Source organism: Alligator mississippiensis, chromosome 5 (assembly GCF_030867095.1).
Source record: "Alligator mississippiensis isolate rAllMis1 chromosome 5, rAllMis1, whole genome shotgun sequence".
Taxonomy (NCBI): Eukaryota; Metazoa; Chordata; order Crocodylia; family Alligatoridae; genus Alligator; species Alligator mississippiensis.
In genome coordinates this window covers 140,310,484-140,331,689 of record NC_081828.1, presented here as the reverse complement: position 1 = coordinate 140,331,689, position 21,206 = coordinate 140,310,484, and the positions used below count along the sequence as shown (strand labels likewise).

At 43.3% G+C, this 21,206-nt stretch overlaps 1 protein-coding gene across 1 annotated transcript; it reads right to left on the bottom strand.

Moving 5' to 3' along the window:
• Positions 1-667: 667 nt before the first annotated feature.
• MTURN (maturin, neural progenitor differentiation regulator homolog) lies at positions 668-19,489 on the bottom strand. Its single transcript, XM_006258122.4, has 3 exons — positions 19,045-19,489; positions 12,062-12,184; positions 668-2,724 (listed from the first exon to the last, which is right to left on the bottom strand). The coding sequence occupies exons 1-3, from the start codon at positions 19,204-19,206 to the stop codon at positions 2,614-2,616; spliced, it is 396 nt and encodes a 131-aa protein (XP_006258184.1). The 5' UTR covers positions 19,207-19,489; the 3' UTR covers positions 668-2,613.
• Positions 19,490-21,206: the final 1,717 nt, after the last annotated feature.

The window sequence follows — 21,206 nt, the reverse complement described above, 5'->3', positions numbered from 1 at the left end:
ATACACATGTAAAATTATACTGTATTTTCTACGTATAAAATTCCAGTTAATTTTAAATGGAGCATGGTAGCGGCCAGATTAGCAATGGGCTCAACACTTCCAGCTCTCAGCAATGTCAATTGGCAATAAGGGTGTTCATCTCCTTAGAGCACAGGGCCTGATATACCCTGGTACCAAAGTGCAGTGTGTATTAGAAGTCCTTTGGATGTATTAAGCATCCTCCATCCTTTACACATTTATTAAAAGTCACAATGTAGTCAAAAGGCCCGATTCTTGACTGCCTTGAACTTTAAGGGCCCAGTTCATTGAGGCCCATTCAAATGACACCTCCACCCACTTTAAGGCCCCTTCATACTGCCACAACAGTGCAAAGAGGATGCAGTGTAAATGAGGTTCAGACCCTGTCCACATAATCATTTATACCTGTGGCCACCCATTTGCAGTCAGAGCAGCATGTTATCCCTACCTTGCACCAGTATCAATTATGGATTGAGCTGTGTGCAAGACAAGGGAGGATCAGGCCTAAGGGGTCTATTTGTATGGGGTGCAATCAAAGGATGGAATCTCCCCCTCCAGATACCTCCTCTTAAGAAAGTCTCTGCTTACAATTCATAACATGTCTTGTAGATGGAGAGGAAAGAAAAACTTGGGTACTTAAAGAAGGGAATGGAAACCACTGGTATTATGCTTTATTTTGGTAAGCAAAAAGCCTATTACTGCTGTACAGTGTTATACAATGAACTGCCACAGTTCTCACGTCACTTGTCCATAGAAAACGTGTTGCGACTATCATGTTTATGCCTGCATGCCAAGAGAATGTACAAAGCTTCATTGAGTTTTCTTTTCTACTTCTCAATTTTCCTAAACATTTACAGTGTTGCAGACATATCTGTGCATATTCAAATATCACTTTCCCTCTTGGTTACAGAAAGTTTTGCTTCAGTTAGAAAAATCAAGTGTTAGGCATCCCCTAAACCATCATCAGAAATGCAAATTGCCAAGAAAATAAATTCCTTAGCTAATCTTTAAAACAACTGCCTTTAAAAACCCATTCCAAAGGTGATAATGTTAATAACAGTGTTTTCAAAATGGTGTCAGCCATTTCTGGGAGTTATTTAAATACTTTTTCTTCATTCACTTTCCATTTTTATCATATGAATTGTGTATCAAATGGCTTTAAAGTTTGAGACCTGCATTTCATGGATTGGGGTTTTTCTTTTTTAATTGGCTAAGAGGAATAATGTAAAAATATTATGTTTGATTGTGGAAAATAGCTTCAGTACAAGAGAATCCCTCTTCTTCTTACATTTTCTGAATAAAAGGCAAGTAAATAAAGTGGCCTTGGGTCTTTACTGTCTGACTTTCACACACAGTTGTTTCCATCTGTGCAAAGCAGGTATAAAATACTATTGGCCTTATTCCCATGTATATTAAGAGCCCTTTACCCCACTCTGTGGAACAGGTCCTCAGCTGGTACAAATCATCTTGGTTTCATAGGCTACATGTATCAGCTGAGGGCTTACTCCTTACAATATAAAGGGGCCTTAACAAGTAACACTTTACACTCTCTGTGAGGTCCCTTTCCACAGCTGATGGGATATAAAGTGCCCTTGCTGAGAATGCAAATCAGACCCTACCATTCTGGTTTACTAGTATTTTGCATTCACTTTGAGCAGGTATAAATAGCTTGCAAAACACTGCAGCAAGAGATCCAATGCTCGGAAAGATTCTGTCATAATTTAAATAGCCAGGTGCTGGCTTATACCATTATGGCTTCAAAGTTAAGTTGCACTTTAATTCAGGAAGCTGTAAGATTTGAATAAATTGTCATTTTATTAAAAATGGTGAAACTGAAAGTTGATTTTCATGTGGGAACAAAATATGCAATAGTTTTTGGAACTGGTGGCATCAAAGTACCAATGTGTATCCTAATACGTTGTGGTGAGACAAGAGTCCTAATTATGCCCAGTGATTAACCCCACACCAGTAAATTCAGGTGTTTGTTAAGAGAACATTAAAATATGCCACAAAAGCATTTACATGGATTTTCCCCTCTACCTATTTTTTTGTTTAAACTTTATGTGCATTTCCGCAATATCAACCACTATTAAACTAGTGTTTTACAGGGAAAATCTCTCACAGTTTGGTACTCTGTCTGGTAGTATAGTAAAAAAAAAATTGAATTAAAAATAAAAGTGCAGATTGCATTTACTCTCTGCTTTAATTTTCCTCAGTAAGGTCACATGTGAGTACTTAATACACTAACCAAACAGTTCCTACATTCAAAGTACTCTACATTCATGTCAGTGAATGTTATTCTCAAATACAAATCAAAGAGACAGTCAGCGACAAAACTACTTCTAAATTAATAATGGCAGAATGCTACCAAGACAACTCCATAGAAACCCCACTGAAGCAGGAGCAAAATTCAGGTCACTTCTTAGCAAAGCTCATCACAGATTTATTTATATTTATTATCTTTTCCTTTCTTTTTTTTCTTGTTTCTTAAACTGGGATTTCCCAGTGTGATGTGCTAATTCAAAATGCTAATATGAGGTCACATGACCCCCCACCTGGTATCAAGGGATTAAGCTTTTTTAATTCCTCAGAAAATTACTGTTGACTGACACCCATCTGCTGATGATCGGCTTCTGGTTCCTCCTCTTCCACATCTGCATTATATTCTTCAAATGCATCATCATCAACATCTGGAAGCCCCAGTAACTATTTATAGAGAAGAGAGAAAGATAGAGTAACAATGCATTACAAGGTTTATACTGATGCAGTGTTCCCACTACTTTGACACTATTTCATGCTGTTTCTGAAAGCCTCAGTTCCTGGAGTCACTGGATTATGTGAAAATCTCAGCTGTTATTTTTTAAAATGATTTTTTCTCTCCTCTTAATGATTGTAGAGATAAAGTTTGCAGATGTGGCCCAAGTAGGCCCTAAAGGTTCAGAACCAGAAAAGAAATGAATTGCACCAACAGCATTTTTAAAAATGTTACTTTAAAAAAAACAAACAAACCCTAATGTCATGATTTTTTGAGGACTAACTCATGATTATTTCAATACTTGGGAATGGTAGTACTGCTGAGGCTCTAAATTCAAAAATAATCTTTGCAATATATTGCAGCAATGCTTAGTAGTAGGGCTGTGCAAAGCTTCAGTCCCTGATTCAATTTGGCGGAGATTCAGCCCAATTTTGTGGTTGAATCGTTGAATCCGAATCAAATCAGAGGACCCTTTAATCTCTCTGAATCTAACTGAAACCTTCTGAATCGATTTGGAGAGATTCGGCAATTTGGACATAGACACAGCTTTAAATGTTTTTTCTACACACCTCTAGGTAGCAGGCAACTCGTGAATGTTGCGATGCTGGGGCGCATGGAGTGTCCCACAGGAGTGCCGAGGGCTCCCTAGTGCGCTTGGCAGCAGACACGGAAGTGGACCAGAAAAGCACTTCTGGGGCCACTGGGAAGCGCGCTGCCCCCCCTGAGCAATCCCCAGCTCGGTAACTGGTGCCTCCTGGGTCTGGGAGGGGCACCTGGGGTCCCCTTGTGGCCAATCGCTGAGCTGGGGAGGCAGCACTGCCGGTCCACTTTAAGGTTCACCACCGAGCATGTGGAGACACCCCCCCCCGCTCCTGTGAGATGCTCCATGCACCTCAGTATCGTAGTGATCACAAGTTGCGCCTGCTACCTCAAGGTATGTAGAAAAAACTTTTAAAGCTGTGTCTGTGTCCGAATCGCTGATTCTCCAAATCAGCATTGAATCTTCACATTTGGATTTGGCCAAATCGAATGAGGGACAGTGATCCGAATCAACTAACTGAATCACTGTCCCTGATTTGGGCCAAATCTGGATCCAAATTGAATCGGGCCCGCTTAGCACACCCTATTGCTTAGCTCTGTCAGAAATTGTCCGCTTTCTTTGTGGACAGTAATCTCACAAGACCAAATCACATTCATTCCACACCCTTAGTACAAGAGTGCAGTCCACTGAGTTAGATAGGGTAGGCATGGTTCTAAAAGACTTTAGATCCCAGGATATAATTCTTTTACTTGACCTGTTCACTATCTCACTCAAAACAGAACATCTCATGCTGGGTTAAGTAATTTTAAATAGGGATAGCTGTATATTAAAATTGAAATGGGCTAAAATCCATTCGAATTTCTGCAAATTGGATTCAGGCTTCTGACAAGGTGCCAATAGAACTCTCAGCTAGGAGACCTTAGTTGTCTCCACTCTAAAGTTTAAGATCATTTTAATGGCACATGTTTGTTTTAGATGAAAAAAAAACAGTTTAAATTTTTTCCTTTATTCCAAAGAGAAGTTGGTAAGTCAATACAATTTAGGAATACATAAACAAATGCTGGTCAGAGCAATACATCTGTTCTGAAAATGTCACGCCCAAATTGTCATAAAACTTACATAAGCTACTAATGAATCTAAAGCAAAATCATATGCTAAACATCACTGGTAATATTTACTAAGCCTGCCAAGGCTGAAAAAGCAACCACAGACATGTGTTGTATGCTGCTTAAAGAATAAAGTAGTGGTTGTCTCACAGCAGAGATTCAAAAAAGCCCAACTGACTCCTTGAGGAGAGTGGCAATTGCTATTCAATGATATAAGACTTGAAAAGCAGGGACAAAGCAGATTTAAAAAGTGTGAGTTAGATCATTAGAGTTTTGACATTTCAAAACTATTCTATAGACAGAACAACAATCCAGAGGTATAAACTTCTAGTACCAGCAAAATGTATTGTTTTAACTAGCGGTATATTTGTCCCGATATAAAGAAAATTGATTGTATCAGAAATTGGCCTGATGTGGCCAATAATTTGGCCGATAAATGCCCGTGCATGCGCACAGCCACAGTGCAACATACAGGCAGTGAGGAGCACAGCCTGGCAGCTTGGAGAGCTGCATGTAGCTGGTAAGTCTGTTGTGGTGGAAGGGGAGGGGAGAGGGAAAGGGCGTGGGGAAGGACAGATCAATGCCCCACGCAGTGAGGCAGAGATTGGGGCAGGGGCAGGGGCTGGGACAGGTGCTGCCCAGCTGAGGTGGGGCACAGGACAGATCTGCGGCTCATCCGGGGGGCACAGGGTGGGGGAGTGTGCCCCCTGCGCGCATCCCAGGAGGGCATGGGGGGGCATGTGCCCCTGGATCTGCATGGGGTGCGGGCAGGGTGGGTTGCAGCTGCGGGCTGGGGCTGTGCCAGGCCCTTCCCAGCGCCTGGGGGGGGGTGAAATGGAGTTGGGTCACAGCTGCACTCAGGACAGATGGCAGTGGCATTGGGAGGGAGGTTATGGCGGGGGCTGAAACCATCTCAAGTTTCGTTGTAGCCCCCCCGTAACCCTCCTTCCCAGTGCTGCCACTGCCTGCCTTGAGTGTAGTCTTGGTTCAACTCCCCACTCCCCCATGCACTGAGAAGAGCCCTGCACAGCCCCAGCCTCAGCCTGCAGCTGGAGAACACCCTGCCCACCCCCCACACAGATCCAGGGGCACACGCCCCCCGCCCCCCATACCCTCCCAGGGTATGCGCAATGGTGGGAGCTGTCCCCCCACCCCATGCCCCCCAGACAAGCCATGGCTCACCCTGCCCTGCCTGGGCAGCGCCTGCCATAACCCCTGCCCCACTCCCTCCCTCACTGCAGGGGCCTTGATCTGTGCCCTCCCCTCCCCCAACCTTTCCCTCCCCCCTTCCCCTTCCACCACAACAGACTTACTTACCAGCTGCACGCAGCTGTATCGGAAATCAGATCAGTATTGGCCAATATGCCTCCTTAAAAATTGGCTATCAGTTTTGGCCCCCAAAGTCTCTATCAGTGCACCCCTAGTTTTAAGCACAACTATGGAAACATCAGTTTTTTGGGCTTCTTGGCATTTCTTACCTAGCCAAAACAAAGAGCCTCAGAAGTTTCACTTTGGGCCAAAGGAAATATTTGACACAAAGACAGTTAAAACTATTCCCAAAGAAAGCTAAAAATCCTGAAAAATAACCATATACTATTAAATTCAGGCGAATTTTGAAACAAAGAATAGTTTTAAAATGAAAAAGTAAAAGTTAACTTAAAAACTAATGAAACAAAAGTTTGGACTTTTTTACATTTTTTCTGTATTTTTTCTCAGGTTGAAACAATTTGATTAATTCAACATGAAATCACTAATTGTTTCAGTCAATCTAAATATGCTTCATTCAGCTAAAAGATTTTGACAAAAAAATTGCCCAGCTCTAGTTATAACCATTTTTCTTTCTTGATTAGTGGGGGAAAACCCTGCATAAAGAAAATTGTAGTTTTATTTGGAATAAAAAGTTTCTAGCCCTTTTCCTTGTAATATTAGCACTGAAAGTGTAAACATACACAAATATATCATCTTGAGGGTTGAAAAAGATAATTAGGGAGTGTGATCTTTGTTTTCTCTCCCAGTCTGTCTGTCTCTCTCATCACTCTCTCTCTCTCACACACTTACTTTATGCAAAACAATTATGTGAAGTTTGAGATCTATTCCAAAGAATCATCTTACAAATCCTCCCTATACCCCTTAGCTTGACCCCATGCCTTGAATGGTAATTATGGTACCATGGGATTTATTCTGCTGGGCTGCCCCACAATGCTAAGGCCATTCACACTATGCAACAGCTAATACAGTGAGTGGGTTGGTGTTGTATTTTCACATCTTGCCAGCCTGCAAGCCCAATTCCTTCTCTAATTTATGTGCATGTAAATCAAGATCACCAGTAGCATGGGACAACCTGGATTTTGTAAAGGGGTATAGGAGCAGACACTGGCACTGCAGGGGTGGCTGAACTCTTGTTCCCAGCTTAGGGTACATGGCTAATGTTGTGAGCAAAGATTACGGTTTTTCCAGATATGTTGTAATGATTGCAAAGTGTACCGTATAAACATGGTGCTATGCAAACAATCCATTAACGTATAAGCCAAGGATGTCCAAACTCTTTGAATGTGGGGCTGGATCATGAACTTTTTATCACCCAGTGGGCCGGCGAACCATATTCAAAGACAACACAGGAAGCGGTAACACATCACACCCCCCCAAAATGAAAGTACAGTGTTTACTTTCATTTCCCGTTGCAGCACCTCGGGCCTCAGAAAACAGCTTGGAGGGCTGCATGGTGGCCCACGGGCCACATATTAGACATGCCTGGTATAAGCAATAGGTATGGTAAAGGGTGATAATATATTTAATCAACATCTGACAAACAAGAAAGTATTAAAAACAGAAGTACAAGAATTGTTAGTATTTTCCACTAAAACAATAATATGAATGCATTGACTTATTCATGCCTGAATCAATTTTGAGGCAAACATAGGTGCTTAGAACCACAGGATAAACACATTGTAGCCCGCATTCAGAAGCTAGAATGGCTTGGTGAAAGAAAGTTGTGCCTGAGAAGCTGGAACACTGCTGTTTTTCTGAGAAGGAAAAAAGTTTTATTTCCCACAAAAAAACACACACAGGCTTGGGTAGGGGCTTGCAAGAGCTGGGGATTAAAATGGATCTGAAATTTAATATGACAAACACTTCCTCTCTAATCACATTCTATGGGAGATAATATAAAAAACCCTTATTAGATGTCTCTGACGTAAGTTTTGAGAAGCTTTTCTACCGTGCCTCCTGAAGGATTCTATAGAAGTGCATGAGACACTATCACATTTCATCCAACTCGTGTTATTCTTTATCTCCTTAGGAAAATGCTATTTCTGCAGGGAAAAGTTGAAGAAAGAAAAACTGAACATTTTTATCCTCAAGGAAGGAAAGAAGGCAAATTCAACTCAGCTGAGATGACTGGGCTTAACAGTCCCAGGTCTCAGATGAGCATATCTGCCCTGCTTTGTACCTTGGTTTATAATATATCACAGAGGGAGTTTTAAATCCAAAGGGTGATAGGGGTTCTATTAAGGTAGAGGGAATGACCATTGTCAACCCTAACCAAAAACTCTTGTCTCAACACACTCTAAGGTGGTGAATTTTTGGGACGGAGGTGATATCAGTATTATTTTTATTTGCCTGTATCATGCCCAACACACTTCTGGGTGCTCATCAAATAAATAAATGATAATCTTTTTAGAGCACTTTAAAAGAGTAAGTGTCAAACTGTATTCACTTGTGGGAAAAGTCCAGGGAACAATAAGAAGAAAAAGAAGCTCTAGATTCTCTTCTCAAATCATCCCCACCAGAGAAAAGCAGTTCAGAACATTTTGGCCTTGTCTAGGAAAGGATTTAAACGTATGATGTCAGCTGATACACTTTAACTAACACATTTTAAATCTAATCTAAATAAGCCTTTAATGAAACTAAGTACATAAAATCTAGTGGGTAGTCTAGGCAGAAATGTCATTGAGTAAAACGGGCTAGCAGCAATGTGGGGACATTCCACAGACACTGACTCCTCCACATCACATCTCCCTTGTAATCTCTGTGAAGCACCAATCCTGGGTAATAGCAGAACAGTTTTCACTCTGGCTGGGAAAAGAGAGGGGGAAAATGATGCCAGGACAATGGAACTGCCCTCTCAGCTGTGTCACCTAGAAGATCTACAGAAGTGAATTCTCCACTCATGAAAGCAAAAGGCTGACTGAGTCTAACTAAATTAACCTACATGGTATCTCTGAGGTAGATTATGCATATGAACAATTATTACACATGAACTGTACGGAGCTATAGCAAGATCGAATTAATGGTGGCAAAACATTCTGAGAACCTCACAGTAAGGAGTAATGGAAAGCTAGCAGCAGCTACAGCAAAAGTTTCCTAACCATTTCTATTCTAAAGACCCAAACCAAGACTTACAACAATAACTCGTCAATTCTAAAACATTTGCCAGTTCCATTTTCCAAGCTGAAATATGCCAGGCCTAGTGTCTGCCTCACGGCAAGTTTTTAAAATTAAGTTTCAGCAGCAAGGCTCGTCACGTTTGAAAGGGAAGCACATAAAATACACTTTTCCTATTACCTGAAGAAGCGTTCAAGCCAATATTAAAAAAATAGATCAAGCGCTGAAGGGGGAGGAAAACTGTCCTATGGGAATGGCAGTGTTTTCCCATAAACGCATGAAAACTTTATTTTGATCTGGCAGCCATGAAGGTTTGAAAATGTTTGTTCCTGGTATAGACCAGTTGATGAAAGTATTTTTATTTAAAAAACAAACAAGGAACTCCACCTGTTTTGTGGGTGCCGCCTTTACTCTGTAGTAGAGTGATAGAGTGAAAATTATTCAGCAACATTTCTCTTCATCCCACCCTATCTACATACAATCTTTTACCAGCTGAATTAAACTGTCTTAGTTATATCAATGCAAACCTGTTTGCTGACGTCTAGATAACCTGCCTTAAAGAAACTAAAGAAGCTTAATTTATTTAGTTTATCCAAGAGAAGGTGAAGAGGTGACTTGATTACAATCTGTCAGTACCTGGAAGAGATTTCTGGTAGTGGAGGACTCTTTAATCTAGCAGACAAAAGCATAATGATATTCAGTAGAGGGAAACTGAAGCTAGAAAAATTCAGATTACAAACATGACTGACTTTTTCACAGGGATGTATGGGATGTTCAGGGCCTGAAGTCTTTAAATCAAGACTGGATGCCTTTCTAAACAATATGCTCTAACTCAACCAAGAGCTCAATGCATGAATTCACTCATTCAAGGAAGAGGAGGACAACAGAAAAGAGACTGCTTTCTAAGGCCAGATACTTCTGGTCCTGCCCACCTGTACAGATATAAAAGGAGGCACATGAGCAGAGCAGTGAGCTCTATGCCCACCGAAGTGAGGACTTCCAGCACTGGTGCTGGACAGCTCCCACTGGACATCTAGAGAGTAGGGCAGTAACTGGGACAGTGGGACAGAGGGATGAGAGCCCCCACTGCTGATGGACTGAAGGTGGCTGAGCTGAGGAGTGATGGTGTGAGCAACAGGATCTAGTAGGCAAGCCAGTACAAGATGGGAGGTGTTTGTGTCACAAAGCAACAGATACAGAACAGACCCAGGGAACTTGTACTGAACTGTACTGAGTTGCACCAGAGCATAACTAATGAGGGTGTCTAGCCAAAGCTATAGGTCGGGCCTGCTGGAGTTGAGAAGACCTGGATCCCCTATGCTGTTTTAGTTCCTGAGCAGCAGCAGATGTCTCTGCTGAAAAAGATAAACAATGGAAGAGACAATACAAGATAAACAATGAAAGACTACACAGCTGTAGGGACTGTGGGAGTATGGAATATTCTGCCTGCATGTGAGGAACAGAAGAGTTAGAATCTTTTGTGTAGGTTCTATACATATGGTTGTGTACACATTACAAATATACATACATACACATTATATATATATATATATTATACACACATACATACATACACACACACCTCTATAGATAGATAGATAGATATGGAACTATTAAGTTGAGGAAACCACAAAGAGGCTGGATGGTTAAAACAATACGTGAGATGGCTGAAAGAAGACTAAGGAGGTGTGTTAGTAGGGAGGGGTGAGAAGTGGCATCAAGAGGTAGCACGTAAGACAGGGGTAAGGGACCCACCTATTACACAAAATTCTGATTATTAATTTATCCTAATGTTTTTGATTTTCACACCTGATGTTCTTCTAGTTTCAAAGAGTGCTTTGATTTGGTTCAGCATAAAATGTTTTATAATTGATTCAATTTAAAACAAATAATTTTTCTTTAAACTGAAATAAGGATGATGCAAAACCTTCTGTGAGCAATTTCACTGAATTAGTTTGAAATCTCTGTTAGTCAAACCAGCAGAACTCTTATAGAAAAAAAATCTTGCTGCTGTACCAAGAATGAAAATCTGTCTCAAGATCAAGTTGAATTTTCTAGGAAGTAAACTTATATTTTTATAGGTTTACTATACCTAAAAGCATATGCACCGAGTTGTGGAATTTCTAGACCCTTCTAAGAAAACTGTGCATCCACTTGTCTTCATTTCCATTCTCAAAAGGTTATTTTCAATTAAATTCTTTCATCTTCACCAGTTCTTGGCTTCAGTGGTATTGTAGGAGTGTAGTAGGATAAAGAAAGTCAAGTATTTTCATATAAGCACTCTGTCCCCCTGCCTTTTCCATTAAATTACTGGGATTTAAAATGTTCATGATTTAGCTGGTCCAAATCAACAAAATAATATAAAATATATCAAATTAATTTTTCGTATAAAATTAAAATTGAAATAGTTTCATTCAAAAGCATGCTGACCAGATTTTCTATATCCAGACATGATTAAGGTGCTATGGTAAAAGACATGACTCTGCCAATGAGCTTCTATTTTCCTGTGTAATGCTCCTGTTAGTCCAGCATTGGGCTCTCCTCAATGGAGGAGCTGTACAACGGGTTTTTTTGACCAAATCCATGTTTTAACAACGGTTTTTAAGTGAATGGCTACTGCAGGAACATAAGGCACCTTTGTCCCCCTCTCTTATCCATTATATATGGATGGATGAGCAGGAAAAAATAAATAAAAACAAAACCCATGCTACTTCTATGCCAATCACTTGTCAAGTAGCTAAAATAGACAAATATTTTTCTATTAGACACTTATTAGACACTTCAAATATCAGTGAGAATAACTGTATTTCCCCAGCTTCCTAGGCTGCACTTTCTCTATTCAGACACTTGCAAAATTCCCAAATACCAGTGCTAGGAAATGAATCTACCACAATCCTGCACAGTTGACTAATATAGCATTTTTCATACTCGAACCTATAGAAACAGCATACAATTTATCCTATGGGTAAGAAGTGGATTCTATGAGCTGTGATATCAAACTGCTTCCCACCAAAACTGAGAATCTCAATTTGCCAAATATAGAGCAAAAAATAAAAAGGCAGTTAAATTTATCCCCCCCAACCCTCCCCTCTCCACCAAGAACCCACACCCTATATATCTGCTATTAGTTCATGTGAGTTACTGCAAAGGCAACTGACTGGACAAAGAATTCACTGTGAAAAGGCTGTCTTGCTTACTAATAACATGTTTCTAAAATCGCAGATCTAGCAAATAGTTAGAAGTAAAACATGCACCTACTGGTCTGAATGATTTGAAGACTTTTTCCAGTATTTCATGGAGTGTCTTTTTCCCACAGGAAGAGATGTAGTCCTGTGCCAGCTGCAGAAAAGGTAAGCAGTCCTCACTTTCACTCCACACGTGCTAAAAGCCAACAGCAATGAAAGAAACAGTAGTATGAAAAAAATCAGTGTGAACTTCTGATTTTATAAAGTGACATGATTTAAGGGTGCACTAAAGTATACCAAGCTGACAATGGAAATTTCTTAAGGATATGTACGTTGTCCTGTTTCAAATGCTGGACGTGGTCCCATATTTTTAAAGCAGCTTTCAGAGATACAACTTGGCTATACTGGCACAATACACTGATGGGGGAAGAGGGGTAAGAAAGGCCTGAAAACAAATCAGAAAATAGGTCTGAACCTGAATAAGGAATCAGAACATCCCAAGTACCCAGGTCCCACCTACACACTACATGGATTTAAACAAAAACCTTTACTTGTAAAACAACAGCCCTGAAAATTCAACTTGGATTGTGTAAGTAAAGAGCAACAGTGCCCTCAGCAACAGGGATGCAATCTCATTTTTACTGGCTTGCACAAGTATTGGACCATGTAAATGGAACTTAGTAATTAACTCTGATACACAGGAACCAAAGAGAATTCATAACTCATCCACAGGTCAGTCAGACTTCCTAGCTTGATTCTATGATGCTCTAAAACTTCTCCCCAAACCACTGCATATTCTGCCAAGATAATTTTGCTGGAAGTCTGTGTACAGGTGCTGATGAAAGTGTTAAAGCAGTGATATCACTTGCAAAGAACTACAGGGCTCAAGCAGTGTTTAGTGAATACTTGCTAAATAATTTTCTCATAAATTCTAGGCCAACCACAACCTTACTGAGACTCATAAGGACAGAAGCTTAACTCTTCATGAACATGTAAATATTACATCTGCATTTTTACATGCCAATTCTTTTTTCTCCAGTGCCATGCATCTAATATATCTTTTACTGTGTCAAAAAGAGTGGGTTATGCTTAAATAGGATTTTTCTGAAATTCAACTAACGTTCATGAAAGAATAAAAATGATTCAAGTCAGAATATAAAAAACACAAAATCATTTCCTGTTCAGTAAAATTAGTTAATATGGGTAATGTTTTAGGTTCATCCAATGAAGATACTGCAAAGAATCAGCTAGGCTGCCTTTTTTAAAAAAGAGCATAACCATCTTCCCGTTAACTCCATTTGATGTGCATTTCCTTTCCAGCCTGTTGCACTTTGCAATCTTAAAGTGCGGTTCTGCTATGAAATGTCAGTTGTAAAAAAGTGATGTTATAGCCATGGTGGTCCAGAAAATATCCAAGAAAAATCCTTGCCTCTTGTGGTATAAAAGGCCCTTCCTCCTGAGCAGATTTGCTCCCTCTGTGTATTAAGAGCCATATCCGTCTACTTTTAATGACAAAAACAAGGCTGTGATATTTTCTTTATTGTTGTTGTTGTTGAGTGTTTTTTTTGCAGTGTCTACATTCTCCTGAATTTATCACAAGTCTTGTGATATCAGTACTTAGTTTTTGCTTTTCATGCGACAGACTCTATAATCACTTGAAAACAGCAGAATACCAGCTCTCTCTTTGCTTATGTTTATAGTCCTAAGGTTACAAAAGGCTAAAAGGCCAAGAAGCAGATCAAATATTGGTTTCCAATGGTGAGATTTTAAAGACAGTCTCATATATTTTTGGAATCTGATCCATAATATTGGAATATGTGGGGATGGCAATACAATTTTTACTACTTCAGTATCTTATAATCCCCAAAAGATCCACATACACCTGAATGTGAATGGACTGGATTCTATGGACTCAATTTACCATTGCCCTACACCTTGTGTAGTTGTTTATCAGAAAAGAGTGGATATACACTAGAAGCTTGATTATTGTTTAGGCCAGAAACCCTTACACTGCCAGAGCAATGCCAGTGACTTTCATGTACAGGAGGGAAGGATTTCCTTAGGTGATATCTGTTATTGAACCAACTGCATAGTTGGAATGCAAGACGTATTTCATCAGGTCTTGCCTCTTGCATATTTCCTGGACCACCACAGCTACCACATCACTCTAACACTACCATTTCTGGCTCCCTATCCTATGAAGATTAATTGGTATGGTTTATTACTAAGGGAAATATAATCCAATGCAGCCTAGAGCCATCTTTAAAAATTCCACCACATCTTAGCTTTCAAAGCGACTTGATCAGCATTTGTTCAAAATAAACTGGTCTGGGGGAAAAAAATGAAAATCCAAGCAAATAACTCAGAAAAATCTTATAGTCTGCACAGTGATTTTTTTTCTTCTTTTGCATAGTGTCAGGCAATAAATGATTAAGGCATCCAACAATTTCGTCCTCTGATCATTTACAATTTTGATTGAAGCAACACATGCATGATAGTCCGAAAGTGTCATTAGTAAACAACCCATGTAGAATCGGCAGTTTCGTCACATAGAAAACCCATCAGGCCCATGGCAAGAATAGTATTATAACTATATCTGTAATAGAGAAAGGTAGTTAGCTTTGCTAGTATGAAGTCAGACAGAGGAGGGAAGGGCAGGTGGCACCTTAGAGACTAACTAGTTCAGAGAGGCATAAGCTTTCTTAGGCAACAGCCTACTTCATCAGATGCACCTGCATATCTAGAATACAGGTGGGTATAGCGCTCTTTCTGGAAGTTCAGTTCTGCATCTATCCAAATTCTGGATCTGAATTTGACTTCCCTGATTCTTGCATCTTGGGGAACCTGTGAAAGGAATTCAACCTTTCATAATTAAAGGGTAAATGTAATCTGAAGGTTTGGTACCTACTTAAGAAGTTTGAGTAACATTTAAAACTGCGCGCAGAGAACCCACTTTTGCTGAGAAGCCCAACAGAGCTTTGCAACAGGAAACGTAGTCTGCTGGCAAGATGGTTGAAAGACAAAGTTTAACTGTGGCAGAGCAGTAAGGAAACATACGTCTTGTCCTCTGAATAAGTGTTTCAGGCTATTCTGGTTTAGCTCGTGGCTGCTTTGTGTTAATAAAAAAGTGCACAGCTACTCATTTCAACCTCAAACCTCCCAGGTTCAAAATTGAAATATTCAATTCAGCATCTATATGTGTTTGCTTAGGAAAGCAAAACCAAAGGAGTTCATTGGTTAGCACTTGAAGTTTTTTTTTTTCCATTCAGACTTCAGCTGATTTAGCAGTACTAAATGACATTCATTTATTGCATCACTTCCAAGGCCACCTGTTGAGCATTCGAGTAGCGTATTCATCTTCACTGAGGTAATTTTGTTTATAGAAACTAGTAAGACTAGCTGCTTCTGTAAGAAGATATATTATAGGAAATCGTGTAATAAGGTTGTAAAAATGGTATCTGCATTACCACTTAATCTGGATACCAGAAATAACAACAAAGTGACAACAGAACAGTACATAATATATCTTCACCCATACTGGGCAGGGCTTTACAGCAAATCCAATTAATTATTTTAAGGACACTGTAAACTATAGAAGCAGAAGCTAAGGCCCAACATTTTAAAGGTACTTAGCCATCTAAAAATGCAACTCAGTGTCTAGAGGATTTTTTTAATAAGTGATAACATATCTAATTCCCATTGAAATCAACAGCAGCTAGGTGTCTTGGCACTTTTAAAATCCCATTAGGCATCTAACTGCACTTTAGGTGCATTAATACTTAAAAAAAAAAAAAAAAAAAAGGATCTAGCTGTCCATGATTTTTCATTTTAATTAAAATGCTTGAGCTATAAAACATAACAATTATAGAATGGCAGTTTTGTCCTTAAGCTTTTGAAAATGTTCATGGCATGGACCACATTTTAGAGCAACTGCACCCTTGTGACACTTTCAGCAATTCTTCCTATGAAAAAAATCATGTTTTGAAAGTATTTAACATAAAGTTAGTTTCATTTAAAGTAACCTAGCAATTGGAAATCAAAAGGAAGTAACAGCACAATGTGACTAACCAGCTCCCTGTAGGCTGACAGCTCTGGGGACCACTATATGGGGAATCTCTAATTTAACACCTAATTAAAAATTATTCTCCCCCAGACTATTTCTCAGCTACTTCCTACCCTAACTTGTCTTCCATTTCTTTCCATCACACTCCTCACATTAATCATAATACATAATAAGAAAATACTTAAATTTTAACATGTCTCTGACATCCCCTTGACACACTTTTGAAGTCACTTCCTTATTATGAAATCAAAAAAGATGATGAAAACACCATAGGCCTGATGCTCATTTATGGTCCTAAATACCTGGGCAGTATAAAATGGCCTTCAAGTGTGTAATTACAAATTAAATATATACATACTTGCATGTGTTTTCAGGCTCTATAACTAGGGTGACCATGTTATTTTTAAGGAAATCCAGGACACCCCCCCCCCCCCCCCCCGCCAATCCCTACCCCAGGCAGGAAGAGTGGTGTGCAATCCAGCTCAACCCCTGCCACCAGCTGCTGCTCAGAAGCCAGGCCAGGCAGTGAGAGCAGGGTGGTGTCAATCTGAGACTTTTGTTTCCATTTTCCTTTTGTTTCCAGGTGAGAAATTAGTGAACCAGATCATTATTAGTTCTGAGTTACTGTATTAAGAAGACATTAACACCTCCTAGAACAAAAATCGTTCCTGCCTTTAGAAAATACATATATAGTTTAAATACCTGAGATGGCAATGGCTGAGATTGGAGAAAACATTTTTTTTTTTTTTTCCTGTTTGTATACTGCGCATCTATTTGACAGTGCTATTTTTGCTCACTTTTACTCTGGTGGCTTTGGGTGGGGATTCTTTCACACAGCAACACTGGGAGAAAAAATCATTTAAAAAAAGAAAAAAAAAGAAAATGTGGTTGTAAAATTGGCAGGACGTTCCAGGGCAGACCAAGGCTACTTCAACTGTTTTCTTTTTAAAATGGGTTACAACTTGACAGTTTCCCTTTAACTAACATGTATTATATAATGAAATGATATACAATAGGAATAGCAAACCATGAGGTTTCTCTGTGATTCAGGGTATAATTAAAATCCCTGGATTATGATCTAAGCACAGAGCTTGTGACTGGATTTCCAGAAATGTCTGCACTGTTGACTTCTGCACGTGGACACTGGGATCTATTAGAAGGGATCCAGTTGCAGCATTTGGCCCTTGTCTCCTAATTCTACCAGGAATTACACACAGGTATAAGTGTTTGAAGGGCTGGGTTGTCAGGCTCCTGCCCTGTAACAGACCAGGTTGACTCCATTTAGATGTAAGGCTCTGTACTAAGAGTTTCCAGACTGGCAGGATCAAAACTTCACCGTTATGCAGCAGCTAAGGGATACCCGAGTCCTTAGATTCAACTCTAAATCCCTCATCTTCAGTACTGTCATTCCACATGCGCATCTGCCCAATGCTGCAAATAAATACTTTGCCATTGGGTTTTGTGATCTTTAGGAAGTTGCTTAACTGCTCTTTGCCTCCATTTACCCATCTGCAAAATGCATCCTCCAGGCACTTACCTGGTGGAGGTTTTCTGAAGGGGAAAGGAGAATTAATTAGTGGGTGTAAAGCAGATGGAGGGAGCTAAGGTGCTTTGCAAAGCGTCACGACATTTCGGCAACACCACTGGGAGCGAGAACCAGTTCCGAAACCCGTCTTTTGAACCGAGCTTAACCCAAGCTGCAGCATGCCCCAGCCCTGTGGCCAGCCGCTTTATTGTGTTCCCCTCCCCAGCCTGGATGTTTGGAGGCTGGGGGGAACCAAACAACCTCCTGATCCTGAAGCCATTTGTTTTGTTGCGGCCAGGGATGCGCAAACTTGCTCTCCAAGTCCTGCAGGCCCGGGGGAGGGCAGGGCAGGGCAGGCAAGGAAGGGGCCAGTGCCCGGGCCCTCCAGGCACAGCCCCTCAGCCCCACGAGGAGGGGAGGGGAGGAGCCTTGCCATTTTGACTCCATTTTATTCTTATACATTCTCCATTTGCCGTGACAGGAGTTCAGCCCCCCCCGCGCAGGCACTGGGCGGGCGGGCTCCGTTTGCCGTGACCGGAGAGCAGTGCGCCCCCCGCAGCGCAGGCGCTGGGGCTGCCCTCAGAGGCACCCGCGGGCAGGTGCCGCCCGCCCCCCCCCCGCCCCGGGGCGCGTGTCTCCCGGGGACCCGCGCCCAGCTCCGTCTTGCCGCTGGGGAAGGCCCGGCCGGAGGGAGGCGCCCCGCACCCCAGGGCCCAGGCGCGGGCGCACGCGGGCCGGGGCCGGGACCGGGGCCGGGCTCGGCTGCCAGAGCCGGGGGGGCGGAGCCAGGAGCTGCAGCAGCCGCTGCCCAGGACCTTCCCCGCCCCCTGCCCATTGCACCCCCGGCGCCGCCTCCCCCACTGCAACGCCCCGGCACCGGCCCACCCCACCGCGGCCTCCTGGGCCGCACCTCCCGGTACAAGCCCGCAAGATCACCCCCCCCCCGTAACACCCCCACATTGCACCCTTCCCAGAGCATCCCACCCCCATCGCAGCCTCCTAGGACCGTCCCTCCCTCTTCTAGCCCCCAGGATCCCCCCACTGCAACCCCCCGAAATCATCCCACCCTATGGCAACCCGCCAGGGTCACACCCCCACCGCACGCCCCAGGACCCCCCTCCCCACTGTAACCCCCCAGGACCATCCCCCCACTGCAACCCCCCCCATCATCCCACCCTATGGCAACCCTCCAGGACCATCCCCCCATTCCAACCCCCAGGACCATCCCCCCACTGCAACCTCCAGGACCCCCCCCTCCCCATTGCAACCCCCCCAGGACCAGACCAACCCTTTAGGATCATCCCACCCCCCCTGCAACCCCTAAACCCTCCTCCCTATTGCAACCCCCCAGGACCACCCTCCGCCCCCCACTCCAGCCCCCCAGGACCATCCCACCCCCTTGCTGCCCTTAGATGTCCCCCTCCTTATTGCATCCCCCCACGATCACCCCGCCGCAGGCGCCACTCACAAAATTGTCCCCGCAGCCGTTGTCCGGGCACAGCACGTAGAAGGAGACGCCGGGGTCGGCGTAGAAATCCATCCTGCGCTCCGTCTCCTCGGCCGCGATGAGCTCGAAGGGGGTGCTGGAGCACCATTTGTCCGCCGCGTCCGCCAGCTGCTGGAAATCCATCGCAGCCGCCGCCTGGTCCCCTCGCGCCCGGCCCGGCCCGGCCCGGCCCGGCCCCGCAGCTCCGAGCGGCGCCTCCCGGCGGGTCCCTGGGGCTGGGGCGGGGGTCGCTCCCGGGCCGCCTTCAGCACCTCGGGCTCTCGCGTGTATTGTTTACATGCTGCGCGCACTGGGCTCCCCCCGCCTCCTCCCGCCGCCGCTCCCGGTGCCGCCTGACATTGGCTGAGCGCGGCTGCGTTGCCGGGTCTTGTGTGCGGGTCACTTGCGGGTGTGGGGAAAAGCTGGATCCTGCCGGATCCCGCTGGATCCAGCCAATCCTCGGCCCCTCCCGGCTCGAGGAGCTCCAGATTCTCCTGCTGCGTCGCCGGATCCCTCCCCGGAGCATCCTGGCGACCAGAAAACCCCAAGAAACAAAAAGCCGGCAAATACATCTCGGACAACCTCAGTGGTACCTGGACCCTGCTGGATCCAGGCCAGGTTTGAACTAGCCCGTCCTCCTCCCACAGCGGTCAAAAGAGGAGGCAAGTTCAGCTGCTTCCACTCTCCTAAAAGACTCCAGCCATCCAGACAAGCTGGCAAAACCACTGACCACCCTTTGGCCTCTGGGTGCTGCCAGATCCAACCAGTTTTTGGACACTGTCACCCACAGTCTGTTGGAAAAAATAAGACCCCCCCAGATGCTTGGCCCTCCACCTAAAAGCTCCAGTCCCCAAGGCAGGCTGGTTCAAGAGTGCAGCAAAAAGCAGGATCCAATCCTTGCATCCTGCTGGCTCCAACCACTTTTTGCTACCAAGTCCCTAAATTCTTTTGTCAGAACCGGGGACACATCTAGCCACCTTTATTCAATCAAGGAAAGCACAGAGTGCAATACCACTCTAAACTGTGAGAGCCAGCACCTGGCTCCTGCTGATTTTTGGCCCCACAACCTGCAAATTCTATACAGAGAACAGTGTTGCTACTTATTGTGCATAAAAAAAACAAACCAAACAAACATGGTACATGCCTTCCAGCACCACAGAATTATAAACACTTGGATCCGCCACCTAGATTAGGGGTTGTCAACCAGGGGTACGCATACCCCTGGGGTACTTGAGAAGGCCCCAGGGGGTATGTGCGGGCAGGCAAGGACGGAATTTCACCACGCACCATCCCACGCTGCTGTGCTGGTGCCGCCCACCCGGCTGGATGCAGGGGCAGGGGAAGCTTGCATGCAGCAGCTGCCATCGCGCCACATTCGGCAATGCACCACCTCCCACCCCCTACTCTGCGTCAGGCCACACACCTCCCCCCCACCCCTGCCGCGTGGGGCTGCGCACGATGCCCCCCACTGCTCTGCATCCAGCTGCTGGGGATACACTGATCCAAAAAAGGTTGAAACCCCCTGACTTAGATCGTGCAGGGTTGTACCAAGTTTGGACTCAATATATATCATGAAAATGGCTGGCTGGCTGATGTTGCCATCTCTGATACATGAAGCATTCCAGCACCCATATGGTACTTATTTGTAGCCTAGATCCAGCAGCATATTTACCCCCAAGTCTTTTAGTTCCAAAACCTAAGTAGAATGTTTATTCTACTATTTTTTATTCCTAAAAATTCCAGACCCAGGCACACATCTAGAGCAAAACCCAAACCCCAGACTCAGCAAGTGGCCTAGTCAAGTTCTGGTCCCTTGCTTGCAATACTAAAAATAAACCTAAGCAGGGAATGATTTAACACATCTCTGACAGACAAATCCAGAACGTAGTATAGGCTGCTGCTGCAATATTGCACAGCTACATAAGCGACACCAGAATCCTGCTGGATCCCTCTGGTATTAGATTTCAGTCTACTGGTTCTACAGTCCAAGTAGAGAATTAAGGTAGGCACTCCTGCGCAACTTGAAAAATAGGGATCCCATTTTATTTTAGTTGCAACTGTGATGCAAAAATACATAATAGGACCCTCCCAGTTGCTGCCAATTTTGGGTCTCAAGCTCCAAAAAAGTATTCTTGCTGAGGTAT

Coding starts and splice junctions, on each gene's coding strand:
- MTURN (XM_006258122.4), bottom strand. CDS start 19,206: ATGGATTTCCAGCAGCTGGCGGACGCGGCGGACAAATGGTGCTCCAGC. Junction 12,185..19,044: donor ACGGCTGCGGGGACAATTTT/GTGAGTGGCGCC, acceptor GTTGGCTTTTAG/CACGTGTGGAGTGAAAGTGA. Junction 2,725..12,061: donor TCTTCAAATCATTCAGACCA/GTAGGTGCATGT, acceptor CTCTATAAATAG/TTACTGGGGCTTCCAGATGT.